The sequence below is a fragment of the Xyrauchen texanus genome, chromosome 25, assembly GCF_025860055.1.
Source record: "Xyrauchen texanus isolate HMW12.3.18 chromosome 25, RBS_HiC_50CHRs, whole genome shotgun sequence".
Taxonomy (NCBI): domain Eukaryota; kingdom Metazoa; phylum Chordata; class Actinopteri; order Cypriniformes; family Catostomidae; genus Xyrauchen; species Xyrauchen texanus.
The window spans coordinates 29,695,202-29,713,845 of record NC_068300.1 but is presented as its reverse complement, the minus strand read 5'-3'; the positions used below and the strand labels follow the sequence as shown (position 1 = coordinate 29,713,845).

Here is an 18,644-nt window from a genome sequence, read left to right as displayed (position 1 = left end):
ATTTCCTTCCAAAACAGCACTGTACATTATTCCAAACTTTTGGCCGCCAGTTTATAAAGCAAGCACATTTTAGGTTATCTTCACTTTAAACTAAAAACTTTAATTTGAGTAATTTGAAAGATTGTCAAAACATACAAATTTGTCATGTATTGGGGGTCTCTGTGATATCTGCTGGAATAAATATAATAATTACATGATATGACAACTATGGCCAGTAGATGGCTATGGAACAAACTTCATTTCTAGATATTTCCACAAGTTATGCATTGGATAAAAATATTTAGACATTATTAAAGTTTATTATTTGTAAAATTGTAGCATTTTTTTCTTAAAGCACTTGAAGGGTGAGGTTTAGCTATGATGTCACAATATACCTCACCATGGTGTGCGGCTCCCCCACCTAGAAGTGTAAAATATATTACAGTGGGTTAAGACCAAGACTTTAATTTTAGTTAGTTTTGCATTGTGGATGTTTTATAGTCTCATCCTTTCATTTATATGTTTGTGTTCTGCATTGTGTCTGATTTATTGATTTTTATTTGATAAAATAAAATACAAATTGCTCCGTGTTATAGCCTCACCCATTCTTTTCCTAAGAAATTTGATCCGAACAGTGCCAACGGGCACTGTTTGATAAAACCACCTAGACTCATTGAATCTAGTCCAAAGTTTTTTTAATTGTGTTCAGATGGCAAGTTTAGGAACAGTTTCCAAGACTTGTACCGCTAAGATTAATGTGATTTCTGTAAATCATTAAAAACAAACATCTCATTTATACTCCGATAACTGCTGCTGTCAGCCCCAAATAAAAACTTTATATCTGCTTTTACCTTAGGAAGTGCTCTAAAAAAAATGAGCCATTGTTTACTTGTCTGTGAGCTTGCTTGGCTGAATAATCCAATGTAGTATCTTAGACGTCCAGAACAAAACATGCCATCCAGAAGGAAAAGCATGCAAAACAAATCATCAGAAAATGTGTTTTTGACTATTGATGATAACATTTAATATCATTGTAAAGGGGAGGTTCTCAGCTTTCTAATAACTCCTCACTTCTGGTCCACTCAGATGCAGTATACTATAGGTCCGCCTTTAACCCTCCATCCATATACATTAAAAATAAAAACATTTCATATAATCATTAAAAAAAAAAAAGGAGGGGGGGCTTTAGCCTCATTGTACCCTACATTAAACCACTCATGCCACACTCACACAAAGGAAAATGACTGGAAAGCCCTCACTACTCACAATCCCCAGACGACAAACCGAGCTGTGTGGCATGCATTATTCAATAATTTTCACACTGCTTGAATAACAGATGGCCAATGGTCTTTTCTCCCAGCAAAAGAGCATCAAAAAATTTGATCTTTAAGGTTAATTAACCGAATGTGGATGTAATTCATGCATGAAAGGGGTTTTGTGTAGTAGAACATAACATTAACATCCTGCTATGGATTTGAAGTAGAGAGTGGATGTCTTTCTCTTTGTCTTACAGAAGAGAACCCTTTGCAATGACTGCCATCTGGTGTGGGACTGATGACAAAAACACTAATGTTGAACCAGGTGTAAGACAAAAAGTTTCATTTATAATTATATCATGCTGTACATTTACAAATATATTAAAGAGGACATGTACATTTTTTTCCTTGTTCTCTGGAAATGACAGACCTCCTCCTCAGCCCACTCAAGACCATTTATTGAAACTAAGCTCCATATGCAGGACATTCTAAAGGTTTCAGTTATGACATCACAACAATGAACACATTATCATTAGATTTCCCAGAATTACATATCAATGTCTCAGTATTCAGCAACTTGGCTGGGGCTTTTTTTTTACTAATTTTGAATACAATATAGTTAGCTTACCATCATTTTACTATAGTCTGAAGGTAGAGCCTGCAAGGTCAAAAGGTCAGAGAGAGAGAGGGAGTGTGTGGAAAATGGCCATGTAAAACTAAATTACGACTAACATAAGTGGACATCAAAGGAAAATATGCTGCAAAAGTGTTGAATAAAGCTTTTGTAATATTTATTGCTATTCAAATTGTGAATATATTATAAGGATTCAACTTTATTTCAATAGAGAGGATTCAACTTTATTTCATTGCCAAGGAAGAAAAGAAGTTAAATATTCATAAGTGTCTTTGTGGAACATTTATGGTAAGATCCATGAAATGCTTTGTTTTAAGTAGAGGATCAGCTGCATAATGTGCTGCAACAGAATTCATCACGAAGGACACAATAGCTGCAGCTTCTCCAGAAAATAAAAAAAAAGAAAGATTTTACTAGAATGCAGTAAGAGAACAAATAGTTAATCCAATAACAAACAGTGCAGGACAAGTGAACAAAGGGATATGAAACAACACACCCAAGAAAGAGAAAGAAAACTCTTTAAATTTAAAATGTCAGCACTTTAATTCACCCAGTTCTGTATGAGAGACATTGTTCAAATGATTTGACAACAAGAAAATTCATGACAAAGGGAAACATTCATGGTTAAGAAAATACATTAAACTGACATTTAAAGGATCAGTCGCACATCTGGAAAGTATGTTGGGAATTTTAGGATTGATTGAAGACATGATCAATAAAAAGTCAAAATTTATTGTACAACAAAACAAATAATTAATGCTAAGCTAGAGGAAATATTAGCAAAAACAACAGCATCAAATGAATCTAATAACAGTGTGAAATACAATCCATGGATGTGGCATTGGTGCATGCAAGCACCATACACTATGAGGCAAAACTGGAATTTGATCATCACACTTCTGTCCTGAAAGCTGATCTTGGGATACAGTAGATTATGAATTGGACTGAACCACTAACATTGTAAGAGATGCAAGACTACTGTTATCTTGGGTACATGTTTTCAAATGCATACAGAAGATTTGTACATTATAAGTTAATAACAGCTTTTTTATAACTTTCCTGGAAGAAATTAATATCAGACGTTCAAACACAAGTGTTTGCAAACAGCTGCAAATTGTACCTGGTATCAAATATACATAGTTAATCTTTAACATATGCAAACACCTGCCCTTATTCTGGTAAGTTTTACTGCATGCTTTGGCTCGTATACAACCAGTAGTCTATAAAATGTGTAATTTGTATGTACAGTTGAAGTCAGAAGTTTAAATAAACCTTAACAAAATACATTTAAACTCAGAGGACATTTTTCAAAAAGTAAGATCTTTGTCCCCATGTGCACTTGCAAACAGTAGTCTGGCTTTTTTATGGTGGTTTTGGAGCATTGGCTTCTTTCTTTCTGAGCAGTCTTTCAAGTTATGTCGATATAGGACTTGTTTTACTGTGGATATAGATACTTGTCTACCTGTTTTCTCCAGCATCTTCACAAAGTCCTTTACTGTTGTTCTGGGATTGATTTGCACTTTTCACCCCAAACTACATTCATCTCTAGGAGACAGAATGCATCTCCTCCCTGAGCGGTATGATGGCTACGTGGTCCCATGGTGTTTATACTTGTGTACTATTGTTTGTACAGATGAATGTAGGATGAACCAGACTTATGGAGGTCCACAATTTTTTTTTTTTTTTTTTTTTTAGGTATTTGCTGATTTCTTTTGATTTTCCCATGATGTAAAGTCACTCCAATTAGCCTATAACAAGCTAATTGCCTAAAGGCTTGACATCATTTTCTAGAATTTTCCAAGCTGTATAAAGGCACAGTTAACTTTGTGTATTTAAACTTCTGACCCACTGAAATTGTGATATTGTCAATGAAGAGTGAAACAATCTGTCTGTTAACAATTGTTGGAAACATTACTTGTGTCATGCACAAAGTAGATGTCCTAAACGACTCGCCACATATATAGTTTGCTAAAATGAAATCTGTGGAGGAGTGGTTAAATTTATTTTAAATGTCTCCAACCTAAGTGCATGTAAACTTCTGATTTCAACCACACACACGCGCACGCACACCTTAGACTGAAGCAGAGAAATTCAACCATAATTACTTTGTATACAACAAAATCATCAAACAATTGCTAACCTGCTTTAAAGTAATGTTGGCACATTATAGGACAATGTCATTTTACATGTTTCTATGAACAAATTGAACAAAAGAGAAATACATATTTAGACCCAGAATTATGCACACATAATGGAATTAAGAATGGCACACCAGTGAACTATAAAAAAAAAAATCACTGGAGGACAGTAGTCAACAAAAACAGCTTGATACTGTGTTATGTATCATAATTAATTTGAGGCCAAACCAACTGCAAACAAACACAATCACAAAAACGAAGAAAATCGCCAAAGACAAATAACAAAAATAAACTTTTGTTCTAAAATGATTTCTAATATACAATGGGTCATGTTAAAAATCCATTTAAAACCCCATGTTGCTCCCAAACCTTGTATTTGCTTAGAAATATCTAAACTGTAGCGCATTGCAGCAGGATTTATACACCTGACAAAGACTTTTTCTTGCGGTCTGCCCTCTTGCTTTTTTCTACACTTCATTCTAGCACAGATTCTTCCTCTTCTCCCAGAAATGAAGCTCATACGGTGCCAGACAGTAGCATTAAGTTGGCTCATCCTAATGGTCACACAGCAGTATCACAGCGGTTTTCAAACAGTTGATCAATGACAGAGCTGTCTGCTAGAGTGGACACGTCACCCAAATCCCGCTCATTACTTGCTATCTTCCTCAGGACGCGACGCATGATTTTCCCTGTGATTAAAAAACAAGTACACTTTCTTGTGTGATCAAAAAGGCTAAAACTTTTTTGAAATAATATGAAACGCTGACGTGTTAATACCTGATCTGGTTTTCGGAAGGCCAGGTGCATTCTGTATGAAGTCAGGCGTAGCTATAGCACCAATCTTCTCTCTCACTGTAAAAAAAAAAATGATTCCATTGTAAGTAATTACTTAAGGTTCATGAACAATAAATAAATCAATATTTTGGGTCTTCCATAAAGACCCCATTAAAAAAAAGTGACCCACCTCAACAACAGAAACACTCAGAAAGCGGTTTTGAAAACATGGTTTATTTTTGCAATTCTGTTCGGTGGTGCTAGTGTCGCAGAAATTACATACTTCAGCTTTAATGTTTCATCTTGCACTCAAAGGCAATTTGAGTGCAAGTATTATAAAAAAAAGTTGGTATCCAAATGTTTGCCCTATAAAATTCTCTGTAGAATTCTCACTAGCAAGAATGCAACAGTGCTCACCTACTTTTTCAGCCGCCGTGGTTCCATAAGTATTTTCCCCATTCATTTCTTCTTCCATAGGCATTTCAGAAAATCCTTCATAAAATAGCTGTAAGCCATGAACCAATCCAACCAGCTCCAAGGTGAATCACAACATTACAAACTTTAATTTGAAGTAAAAAAAGTACATTGCATCCGGAAAGTATTCACAGCGCTTCACTTTTTCCACATTTTGTTATGTGACAGCCTTATTCCAAAATTAATTATTTTCCTCAAAATTCTACAAACAAAGTTTGTTTGAAATCTTTGCAAATTTATTAAAATCACATGTACATAATTATTCACAGCCTTTGCTCAATACTTTGTTGAAGCATCTTTGACACCAATTACAGCCTCAAGTTTCTCCCATTCTTCTTTGCAGGACCTCTCAAGCTCCATCAGGTTGGATGGAGCCATTTTCAGATCTTTCCAGAGATGTTCAATCGGGTTCAAGTCTGGGCCTCTCAAGGACATTCACAGAGTTGTCCCACATCCAATCCTTTGTTATCTTGGCTGTGCGCTTAGGGTCGTTGTCTTGTTGGAAAATGAACCTTCGCCCCAGTCTGAGGTCCAGAGCGCTCTGGAGCAGGTTTTCATAAAGGATGTCTCTGTACATTGCTGCATTCATCTTTCCCTCGATCCTGACTAGTCTCCCAGTTCCTGCTGCTGAAAAACCTCCCCACAGCATGATGCTGCCACCACCATGCTTCACTGTAGGGATGGTATTGTCCAGGTGATGAGTGGTGTCTGGTTTCCTCCAGACATGACGCTTACCATTCAGGCCAAAAATTTCAATCTTTGTTTCATCAGACCAGAGAATTTAGTTTCTCATGGTCCGAGAGTCCTTCAGTACATTTTGGCAAATTCCAGGCGGGCTGTCATGTGCCTTTTACTGAGGAGTGGCTTCTGTCTGGCCACTCTACCATACAGGCCTGATTGGTGGAGTGCTGCAGAGATGGTTGTTCTTCTGGAAGTTTCTCCTCTCTCCACAGAGAAATGCTGGATCTCTGTCAGAGTAATCATCGGGTTCTTGGTCACCTCCCTGACTAAGGCCCTTCTCCCCCGATCGCTCAGTTTGGCCGGGCGGCCAGCTCTAGGAAGAGTCCTGGTGGTTCCAAACGTCTTCCATTTACAGATGATGGAGGCTGCTGTGCTCATTTGGACCTTCAATGCTGCAGAAATGTTTCTGTACCCTTCCCAAGATCTGTGCCTCGATACAATCCTGTCTCAGAGGTCTACAGACAATTCCTTGGACTTCATGGCTTGGTTTGCGCTCTGACATGCACTGTTAACTGTGGGACCTTATATAGACAGGTGTGTGCCTTTCCAAATCATGTCAAATCAACTGAATTTACCACAGGTGGTCTTCAATCAAGTCAAATCACTTCAGTCAGTGGAAACAGGATGAGCTCAATTTTGAGTGTCATGGCAAAGGCTGTGAATACTTATGTACATGTGATTTTTTCGTTCAATACATTTGCAAAGATTTCAAACAAACTTTCTTTCACGTTGTCATTATGGGGTATTGTTTGTATAATTTTGAGGAAAATAATGAATTTAATCAATTTTGGAATAAGGCTGTAACAACAAAATGTGGAAAAAGTGAAGCGCTGTGAATACTTCCCGAATGCACTGTACTTGAAAATTGGACAAAGAGAATAAAAGGTACAAGACTGCGTTTTTTTTTAGGTAATGATCCCATGAAGCATTGCGAATGCCATAATCATATTTAAAACAATGGAAAAATATAAAACTATTGATTTAAAAGTTGTTAATTATACAGTAGAGAAACAGTATATTTTAGTTTCTTTGCAAAATATTCAGATATTAAATAGCACCTATTATAGTTTTTCAAATATTACATTTCATGTAGTGTGTTATATTTCTGTTTGTGAATGTAAAAAAGTGATCGACAAATCCCAAAAGAAAGAACCGATTCTGAACACCTGAAACGAGTCTTTAGTAATTCCAGACTTCTTGTACTAATCCATGTAATTTGGTAAACAAAAAAAACTCACATCTAGTCTTCAATTGCTGCTCGTGAACATCTTTGACCCTCCCTAAAAAACTACACTAAGCGGAAGACCAATCACAACAGACTGGGACATCTGACATATCAGAGTAGAGCAGGCTCTCTGAAAGGAGGAGTTTAGAATGAACGCTTTACAACAGATCATTGAACGAGTCGATTTTGACACTGGGGAAAAAAGATAATGCTGCAATTTAAATTATGAGCAAATTAAAGTGTTTTTTGACCTTGGATGCATGCATAAGTTCGGGTCCCTAAAGACCTGAATATGCAAGTGTTTGGGAAAATTACCAAGCATTTAATATTAATTGGACACAGCAACTCAAAAACAGCAATCCTGCACAAGACGGTGAATAAACAAAAACAAAGTGAAACTAAGACCTTTGTCAAGAGCGCGTTTACATAAACATATGGATGATTGCAAAAGTGTTCTTGTGAACAGCCCCTTACAATTGGTGGAGGTCTTTGGCCATTGTGTCTGGCTCTCTTAAAAGCATTTCTCAGATTAAGCAATGAGTTAAACCCTTGTCAGTAAAGGAGTTCATCTTAAAAATGTGTCTCAAAATCCTCGCATTCGGTTCCATTCTGTTGTGTTCCGTCTGAAACCAAAACTGTTTGACTGCCCCTTGTCAGTGCTCATAGCCGCTTGCCCACCGAGTTCAGCCGAATACTACTGCTATCTGGGAATATTGCTACCCTACATAAAACTGTACTGAATAAAAATCAAAGTGCTATTTTGCTGTTATTATGAAGATCATGCTGGGGTAGTATATACTGTGGCATCAGTGCAAGTGTAATTCTATGTCTATTTAAGTGTTCCCCCTCATTTTACGTTTGACATTACATTTAAAAATATGGCCCGACTAAAACTTATTTATTTTATGCACATTAGTTAAAAATGGAATGCTGTTTTTTTTTTAACTGCCAGGAATGTTCTTTACAATAATATAACACAATGCTGTATGGTTTCTGTATTCAATGTGCCCTCTTGTGGACTAAAGGGAACAACTTCAATTTAAAAATCAACTGACTTAAAAATTAAAATTCAGCTCGAATTGTGAAAATATTTAAAGGTAAAAATGTAGTTTCTCTGTCCAATTGAAAGCCCTAATATAAATAAATATATTAGTTTAAGAGTGTCGGGTGACTGACTTGATTACGTCCTTCACACGTCATGCAAGTGGGCGGTTACAGCAGAGCTTGTTTGTTTGAAATCTGTTATTAAACATAGTTTCTAAAACATGAAGTTTAAATAACAGAAGCATCAATGCCATCGATTAACTACTTTGGAGCTGGTAGGATGGTTGGCCTGTCTTTAAAGATTTATAAGTTATCGTTAAAAATCATTTAGTCTATGGAAAAAATTGTAGTACTTCTAAAAATAAAAAATAAAAAGATTTTTACTTCAACCAGACACTATGGCAGCGCTCTATGGCAAGCAAATCATGAGTCACAGCTGTGATGTAATCTAAAGGCTTTTGGCTATTTAAAGCATCACAAAATCCTGCTAGATCAGCACCAGTTGTTCTTACCTAAAAAGACTAAAAAGGCTCATGAAATTGCCATGAAAAGACGAAAAAAGTTGGAAATCAGTTTCCGTTTGCTTACGTGAACAGAGCGCGTCATATTGAAAGCGCTTCAGATTCACTTTTGTGTAATTACATATGTGCTTGGCTGCTACAAGTTAATATACAAATACAAATAATACACCCCTTGGCACTGGGTATTTGTGGACAGAGGAGGAGAAAACGTTAAAATGAGGAGCACATTTCAAACAGCTGTTGTGATCTCAGCTACACAGAAACTCTTCATGCAGATGTCAGCATCTTATTTATTTGTTTGTGGCTGAAGTGAAAAAGGTTTCAGTTTGGTTGTTTTTACGAGGACTCGAGTGTGAACCTTCAAAGAGTGGTCGAAGTCTAAAAAAACTTGGCAAAATATTACCACATTTTGGCAAAAAAAAAAAATACAAAAGTCACACATTTTTGGTTTATCATATTGCAGTTCAAATCGCAATAACAATATTTTTCAAAATAATCCCAATATGAATTTTTGTCCAAATCATGCACTCCTAAAGACAGAGATGACTGAACATCAAAATGTGAGTGGAAACAAAAGAGATTTGGGGCACTTTTTTTCAGAAAGTACATGCAATTAAATTAAACGGGTCCAATACACAAACATTGACTACACACCGTTTCAAAAGTATAACCACAATACTTAAATATTATACGTGTTAACATAGCATGCAAAATACAGTAACTGTTAGCATTTAAAAAAAAATTATTTTGGTGTTTTTATGACCCCTTAATGAATCAACAAAGAAACGAAGGAAACACTTTAGCACACATACCTTGCTTTTTAAGCTCTGCCTCCAGCTTTTGGTTGTAGCTGATTCCGTCATTGAGGGTGACAAAGCAGTAGAGACTCTCCCCTTTAACAGGATGTGGCCTCCCTACAACTGCTGCCTCTGCCACGGCTTTATGCTCCACTAGAGCCGACTCCACCTCTGCTGTGCTTAATAGGTGCCCTACAGAGAGAAAAAAATGGATCCACCCACTGTAGTTAATTTATTGTACTCTTTCTACTTGTTTGAATGTTGCCACACCATTTCAATACTTCAGGGTCACACCAATAAAGAGGAAGACAACTGGCAAGAGATAAATGGGTGGCATGAATTTTATTATCATCTTCTCTATTGATGGGAACCAACAGTGGCAACATTAAAGCCGAACTTAAACAAATAATCTGCATTATTACAACATATGGAAATTCAAGACACACACGGTCTCTTTCGACAGTGGGGTTATTACAAAACAGGAGAATTTCTGGTGATGACTGTGTGGTTTTGTGTTTTAAAATGACAAGAATAATGGATTATCAAATGTCCTTTGTATGAGGACACTCACCAGACACATTCAGCATGTCATCTATCCTTCCAGTGATCCAGTAGTACCCATCCTTATCTCTACGGCAACCTGGACAAACACACTTAGCACAATTAAATGGATAGTTCCCCCAAAAATGAAAATACTCTCATTGTTTAGTCACCCTCATGCCATCCCATATGTGTAAGACTTTCTTTCTTCTGCAGAAAACAATTGAAGATTTTTAGAAGAATATCTCAACTCTGAAGTTCTATACAATGCAAGTTGATGGTGATCAGACCTTTGAAGGTCCAAAAATAACAAAGGCAGCATAAAGGAAATATAGAAGACTACAGTTGTTAAATCCATATCTTCAAAAGTGATATTATAGGTGTGGGAGAGAAAGAGAAACAGATCAATATTTAAGTCTTTTTTTTTTTTTTTTACTATAAAAACTTATATATATAACTTTCACGTTCTTCTTTTTTATTTTTGGCAATTTGTATTCTTTGTGCATATCGACACCTACTGGGTAGGGAGGAACATTTATAGTAAAAAAAGAACTAAAATATAGATCTGTTTCTCACCCACACCTATCATATGGATAAAACCACTGGAGTCATATGGATTACTTCTATGCTGCTGTAAAGAGTAAAGAGATCAATGGAAAGGAGAACCGGCTTGATAATATAAATAATAGTTTAATTGGTAAACTTAAAAGACAAACACACATGACGGACATGTCCGTAAATGATCTCTCTCTCCCGCACGATCCTCTGCAGTCGACCTGGCCCTGCCCTCCGCCCTGCCACAGCTGCCTTGTGCTTTTTGGACCTTCAAAATTTTGGTCACCATTCACTTGCATTGTATGGACCAACAGAGCTGAAACATTCTTCCAAAAATCTTTGTTTATTGTTCAGCAGCTCATCTGAGATGGCATGAGGGTGAGTAAATTATGAAAAAATTTTCATTTTTGGGTGAACTGTCCCTTTAACTAAACCACAGTCTCTCCCTTTTGATAATACTGTATGTTACCAACTTTTACTTGTAGTAAAATACACAAACTAATCACAGCACAAATTACCATCTCCAGTGACAAAATATCCAGGGAATTTCTTGAAGTAGATGGTCTCAAACCTCTGGTGGTTCCCATATATAGTTCTCATCACACCTGGCCATGGCTGTTTAAACACCTGACAGAAGTGTAAAAGAGTTTTAAAACCACAATCGGTAAGATATTAATAAAATGTGAGTTTTTATTTCTTGAATTACATTTAAGTTTATTACTTAATAAAGTAATAAAAGTAATAAATAACTAATAAAATAAACAAATGTTAAACCAATTTACCAGATAGCCCTCGCTTGGTCCTTCAAGTTCCTCCCCTGACTCATTCAGAATGGCAGGTACAACCCCAAAAAATGGAAACGTCTTCAAAAACAAAAAACACATAATTAACCACTATATAGTACATTATGTACAGTACATACTAGTATAAACCATTAACCGTTACATGTCAAGCCACAGCAAAATGACAATTCCAGGGACTTTATAAACATAAAGAAAAAATAAATGGCACTATACAAAAATCTTGGGTTGTTGGATATGCTCTTCTTATGCTATAGAGCATAAGAGGCTGAAATCACTCACAGCAGAGCCTGGCTTCATGGGAGTGGCAGCTGGCAGCGGAGTCATCACATGCCCACCCTGACAAAAACAAAAACATAGATTTGTGAGTGGTACTAAAAGTCTATAGACTATAGGTTAAAGAGGGAATGGCACAGTTCGTACCGTCTCAGTCTGCCAGAATGTATCCACCACTGGGCATCTCTTCTCTCCCACAACACTGTAGTACCACTGCCAGGCTTCTGGGTTTATGGGCTCCCCTACAGTCCCCAAAATTTTCAGAGAGCCACGCTTATACCTGAGGACACAAACCACATATGGAGCATTACATAAGAACTGATTGTTAAAGTCAGAAAGCTGGCACAAGTTTACCCCAGTTGTTTGCAAAAGCACAATGCAGACTTTGGGCAATGAAAGGGTTTTTAAATGGGTGCTCTGTTAGCTGACTCGGTATGATAAGCAGAAAAAAGTAAGACTGCGAAAAAAATTGCGAATGCTTTTTTCAGACTTTACGTCATCTAGAGTATTCAATGCAGAATAGATCCATTAAACACCAAACTTACTTAAGTACAGGCTCACTGCCATACTTCATAAGCATCCGGATAGCGGTGGGTGCCGTGTAGAACTTGGAGACGTAATATTTATCAACAATCTCCCACATTCGGCTCACATCCGGGTATGTAGGCAAACCCTCAAACTAGGAACAGAAGTTGAAATTGGTAAAATTGTTCAATTTCTGCCCCACTACCAAAGCAAATTGCAAACGTATGCTTTCAGTCAAAATTTCTTCGGGCAAACAGATAGTCTCACCCCCATTGGTTGTGAGATTCCAGAGCACAAATGCAAACTACGACACTCTCGAAAAAGTGCTTGTTCTGAACTAAAAAGAAAATAGAAAAAGGAAAGTCCCCTCACCAGCACACTGGTTGCCCCATTGGCCAGGGGCCCATATGTGATGTACGAGTGACCTGTTATCCAACCAATGTCTGCAGTGCACCAGTATACATCATCTGGATGATAATCAAACACCAGCTTAAAGGTGGCAGCAGTGTAGAGCATGTAGCCACTCACTGTGTGCAATACACCCTAGTGGAGAGGAAAAATTAGACAAATAAGAGATATTCATTCAAGCAAATAATGCACACTAGTAGATAAAGCACCTTTAAAAGGATCTACCTTAGGTTTTCCAGTAGAGCCACTAGTGTAAAGGATGAAGAGTGGGTCTTCTGATTCACACCAGACAGGCTCACACTCTTCTGAAGCTCCACCAATAAGAGAGTGCCAACACATATCTACCTCAGGATTCCATGGCACCTGCACCAATCACAGCATAGAGAGCACACATAATTAACTTTGGTTCTCCTAACTGTTGTTTACCCTTGCTGGTGTAACATTACTTTAGAGAAAGGGATGTTTTAAAATCCGTCTAATGTGTTAAACTTTAAATCATGGCGTTTAAAAAACAAAACAAAATGCTGCTTTCAAGTCCTCGAGGAACGTTTGTACTTGCGAGCTAAAAAATTATCATTACGTGATGAGAGTTCAAGCCTCATATATCCTCATGCCCCTTTAGGATTCAAATGCAAAAGTACATTACAATGTACTATACTAGAGGTTGACTCGTATATTGGTTTTACCGATTAATCAGTGCGATTGTTGCTTTTTGGTGCTATTATGGCAAAAAATAAATAAATTATGACAAGAAAATGCTGATTATCAACTGTTCATCCATGATCTACTGTTGATGAACTATTGCTCATATGATATTAGCCCATATGACAATACCTACTTTATAGTGTTTATATTGTACATTGAGAATAACTGTAAGAGTGCATGTGTTGTTCCCCTTATTTGTTTGTGTGAGTTAGAAGCAGTATATTGCAGGCTTGTTTATAGCCAAAATTGCCACATTATGCACAAAATCTCGCTTTTGTCTGATTATTGTTGGGATTTTACTTGAACAAACTGAACCTAGGAAATTATTCATTTTGGACTCTTGTAGCCTCTATGTCTGTGCACTTCACAGTAAGGAAAGACTTATTTATTACCTAATGTTTTTAACATAGTCTTTGTCTCCAATATATTTCTCAACAACACTTTAAATTTAAAGGGGGTCACGCACCGGACGAATCTGGCAGATGACATGGCGCTTTCTAAAATTCAATAGCACTCTTGCACAGTGATCTCGTTATTGCGGCTCCCGTCTATGAGATTGATCTCATTATTGGTGATAAGCGACTGCCTAGTTTGCGTATGCCTAAAAATGGCCCTGGTTACAAGCATGTCTTTTTGTGGTTTGATAGCTTAAATGAAAGACCTTTTCAAGGCTACATAGAGAGAAATTTCATTATTTCTAATCGTTCAGTTTGCGCAGATACACCAGTTTCATACACTAACCTGCAAACTCATACTCACTTTGTTCATTCTTGAAGTACAAAAACCTATGTAACTTTGGACTGCCGCATCAGCTCGTCCTGTGTGTGGGATACGTGCCTTTCCTACCCATGACCAGCTTTAGTAAATGTTATGTTATATCACCTACTTGTGGACTCCCAATGCTATAATGCCAGGCTGTTAAACAGCCGGCCAACTGAGTGAATTGGAAACCAAGACTTCTATTTTAAATGTCAGCTAATTTTAATATATTTATACTCAAATATATCGATAAAATAATGTGCCGATCAATAAATTATATTTTAAGACATCCCTAGATATCTGCCTTACCTTAGTTATCCGTTTTGGCAAAATCCACTATTGGTCGACTTCTATACTATACATTGGTTTTCCATTAGTTTTAACAAATGGAAGGACAATTATTTTCTGCGGTAATTATGCTGTCAACAGACATGTTGTTAAAGTGGAAAAGTTTTTTAAATGAGTCCTATAATGGCAAGGTTAAGCACTATAAGCACTCATCGATTTTTAAATCGACACCCTCCAAATCAGAAAATAAGGGCTCAAAACATTTCTCACAGGTAATTCTGACATTGTAAACACAATCATTCCAACATGACTTGAGGGCAGCAAAATAAAAAATGTATCACAAACACACACTTGGGAATATTGTCTGTAGTAAAAATACATAAATAATTGATCTGATTCTATTCAAACTAACCAAAGTGACTACAGCACAAAAGCCCATCTGCTTTAGTAAAAACATTTTAAAAACTGAGAATTGAAAGCATCTGAAAATATCAGGCTATGTTAATAGACACAGGACACAAAAACACTAGACAGACACACAAAAAAGACAGGAACACAACACAGAAGTCTGATGATCTAGTTGTGCATGCAGTTCAGAGATTGAGGGATAACTAAATGAGCAATTGAGTTTCATTCTTGTGACAAGAGCATTTACATGTAACTAATAGGAGGGAGTTAGTGTTTGGCTAAACAGAGAGAGAGAGAGAGAGAGAGAGAGAGAGAGAGAGCACAGTCAAATCCAGTGTGAGAGGAGAAGGTTTAAGCACATCTTTTTTCTGATTGTTGGGATTTTGCTTGAACAAACTGAACCTGGAAAATTATTAATTTTGGACTCTTGTAGCCTCTATGTCTGTGCTAATACAACAGACACCATTAGAGTCTAGTCACTTAGACAAGATTCTAAATGACATTCTTAGAACAGCTTCCCAGTTACGTTTCTACTGTCAGGAAGTGTTTTATTATGAAATCATGCACTGGTGGACCAATTACGTCAATGTGAAGATTATCATTTAGAACATGATCACAAGGACACACAATAAACTTATTTAAGAGAGATGAGACTATCAGTTATTTTACTAGGGACAGCAAAAGATTTTCAGTACTAGTTCATGGATCAGAAATGGCGATCAGAATAAACAGCAACAATTTATAATAATTCGGTCAGAGGCCGCAAGTCGTAGAGATTCCAAACTTGGCAGGATGGTTCCAAATGGCCCCCACTACTCAGGCACCCACACACACATCCTTCAGACACTAGGTGGCACTATAATAAGCACCTTTGTGTTTGTGTTCATAACTCTGGGACCGTAAGGGCTAGAATCTGATTCCTTGAGTCAAGCCCAACAAAATATATATACACAGTATATCTCCGATTTAATTTCCGTAAAGGTTTCCATTTTGTGCCATTTTGAATATTTTGAAAAACCTACTTTTTTAAACTCCGCCTAGACAGTTAGTCTGAATTTGGTATACATCATCTGCAGACCCCACTGACAAAAGGTTATCAAAAGAATTTAAATATGTAAAATCCATGCCAAAGATATTATAGATATAATTCCTTCGGTTTAATACGATTAAACTCTAATTGAGCAATACCTACTCAATGCAAACTTCAAACATAACCAAACTCAGGACAAATAGTCAACAGGACGTTTAGAAGATGTCAGCAAAATTTCAAACAATTCCACCCATAGAGGGTGCTACAACTAAACAACTGTGATAACTTTGCAGCTGTTTGAGCGACAAAGTTCAAATTAAATATGGATCTCTTTGGTTCAAATGCTAACATATTCTTAAAAAATCAGTTCGACAAATGAACAAAAATGGCCGCCAGCAGCAAATCAAATTTCAGCACCTAATAACTTTAATTGTGAATGGTTGATAATCCTGAAACTTACTATACACAAGAAGGGTCTCTACAGGAAGAGGTATATAAAATTGTGTGAGAATCAGCCACATGGTCACGCTATAATAAGCTAATTTGCATTTTTGCTAGTTTCTCCGGAACGGTTTAGGCTAGAATAAAATGTAATAAATAATGCCCCCATTACAGACAGATATTACATTCAGCTGTAACACTCTAGTAGACTGGGAACAGCATTAAACACTGGCATATAAAAAGGACAAAAAGTTAATAAATATTCCAGGTGATTTTTAACTTACTGGTAAATGCCAATGTAGAGCATCTGGAGCATGCTTTTGATTACCACAGAAAATAATTTCTAAATGTCCCACCATTTGCAAGCGTCAATGTAAACTGCTTACAATGGAAGTCTGGGATGAAAGCGATATTAAACATGTTAGCATGAGACTGGTGGGATAGCATCACTTACCAACCCTTTTTGTGCTAAGTTTTTTCCAATCTTTCACCTCATGTCATGACCAACTAAAAAGTAAACCCAGTAAGTTTCACTTTGTATCTGTGCAAGGATACAAGGAAGGGACAGTGAAGTAAATCTCTCATTGTAAAAACACTGTTTACATTGAGCACACTCAGAAATTATGCCCTGGTGCATAACCATTTCAGGTTCATCCGCCTAGAAAAGTAGTCCCATCTTAAAAGCACGAATTAGACAACTTTACAGCTGCAAAAACACACAGTTTATATTGAAGAATTCATGCAAGTGCTTTAATAAAAATACAACCTGCACATTTCTGCTTTTATACCATTCAGTCAACATGCCCCATAGGCTTCCATTGCAAGTATATTATGTAGTAAGCACCACATACATTAATTTAATTGAACAAATTAAGAGACAAGTCAAAATTATTTTCTGAGGAACAGATGACATCCATAGACACAAGTTGTTAATAACCTGGGAAATTCCTTTATTAAAAAAAAACATTTTCAAGAGAAACTGATGAACGCCAAGTCTGATGAGTGTGAAGGTGAAGATAGTGCTTAAGTCATCTCGAGCCATTCCCAAGAGTGGGAGTGTCACCAAAGAGCAGACAAACCAGTGTTAATAAAACAGGAGGAGTAAAAATAAACAAAAAAAAAAACAGGTTATGCACAAAGGAGGCATGAAATACCTGTTGGGGGGGATGGACCTTCCTTACTCTTTCTTTCTGTTTCTCCTGCTAAAGGGGGTTAATTGAGAGATTACTCAAATCGAAAGAGAAGAAAAGGACACACAGAGACATGGACCCACATAAAGGGAATAATGCTGAAGACCTTTAGTCTAAAAGTCAAACTGACATCAATAGCATTAAAGGTTTAAATCAGGTCAGCTGGCAGAGTACACACCAATGAATATTAAATATAATGCATCTAAATGTTTCAAAGGTCTTCAGCACAATAGCTCACATCAGATATTATGGATTTACAACTGTAATAAAAAGCCTGTGTAAAATAAACAGGAGATATCTGTAAAACACAGGAAGGAAGACTCAAATAGCCAAAGAGATGTGCAGGACAGGAGTTAAAAGGAAAAACAAAGAAGAAAATTGGCATAATTGAAACATCCTCATGTCATTCTAAACATGTACGACTTTTCTTCTTCCATGGAACATCAAAAGCATAGAGCGGCCAGTGGCTCAAACTCAAAAAAAGGAGAAAATGGGACCATAAAGTAGTATATTCAAAAGTTAAATGGATATTCTTAAAAAAATATCCATTTTTGCTCCACAAATGAAAGTCAAATCGGTTTGGAATGACTTGAGGGTGAGTAAATGGTGACAGTATTTACTGTACATTATAGGGGAAACAATACCTTTAATATTACAGGAATCACAACCAAGACTTAAAAAGGGCTATTGTTTTACAATTTCATCCAAATCTGCTTTCCCACTTACTTGGACAGCTCTCCATTGATTTAGGTAATGTTATATTCAATGAGCCTCTTTCATGAAAATTTCGTAAATATACAAAAGAACTGGGAGTAATTTCAGTGTAAAATGCATTACGCAAAAACCCAGATTTTTTGTATAACATGTGTATGATATTGAATTCCAGATGTTTGTAAATAGTGCACGTTCATTCACAATTATCATAAGCTACGCCCGTGACAATGCCATATAATGAAGGCTTCAGTCTCACCAGTCAAATGACAATAGGAAGCTTTTAACATCTATGCGAACAGTAATAAAAAGATTTCATCGAGTAAATTCAAATTGTAAAACATTGATTTAGCAAACACTCGTATTTAAAAAGAAAGTGAGGATCTTCCACGCATATTCGCCATCTTCAGAGGTTATTTTGTGAA

The 18,644-nt window shown here is 36.6% G+C and overlaps 1 protein-coding gene across 3 annotated transcripts in view; it reads right to left on the bottom strand.

Annotated features, from left to right (window-relative positions):
* Positions 1 to 2,149: 2,149 nt before the first annotated feature.
* Positions 2,150 to 18,644, bottom strand: part of LOC127618869 (acetyl-coenzyme A synthetase, cytoplasmic-like) — a 30,557-nt gene continuing 14,062 nt past the window's right edge. Inside the window, exons 8-19 of one of the 3 annotated variants that reach the window (XM_052091532.1) lie at positions 17,473 to 17,517; positions 12,913 to 13,050; positions 12,652 to 12,822; positions 12,300 to 12,433; positions 11,902 to 12,034; positions 11,761 to 11,817; positions 11,461 to 11,541; positions 11,197 to 11,305; positions 10,155 to 10,223; positions 9,599 to 9,775; positions 4,785 to 4,859; positions 2,150 to 4,696 (exon numbers count right to left, since the gene is read on the bottom strand). In XM_052091532.1, coding sequence (XP_051947492.1) covers positions 4,569 to 4,696; positions 4,785 to 4,859; positions 9,599 to 9,775; positions 10,155 to 10,223; positions 11,197 to 11,305; positions 11,461 to 11,541; positions 11,761 to 11,817; positions 11,902 to 12,034; positions 12,300 to 12,433; positions 12,652 to 12,822; positions 12,913 to 13,050; positions 17,473 to 17,517 — 1,317 coding nt within the window. In that variant the 3' untranslated portion in view covers positions 2,150 to 4,568. Of the gene's footprint in view, positions 4,697 to 4,784; positions 4,860 to 9,598; positions 9,776 to 10,154; positions 10,224 to 11,196; positions 11,306 to 11,460; positions 11,542 to 11,760; positions 11,818 to 11,901; positions 12,035 to 12,299; positions 12,434 to 12,651; positions 12,823 to 12,912; positions 13,051 to 17,472; positions 17,521 to 18,644 lie in introns of all 3 variants that reach the window. The other 2 variants (XM_052091531.1, XM_052091533.1) reach the window with 2 other exon arrangements.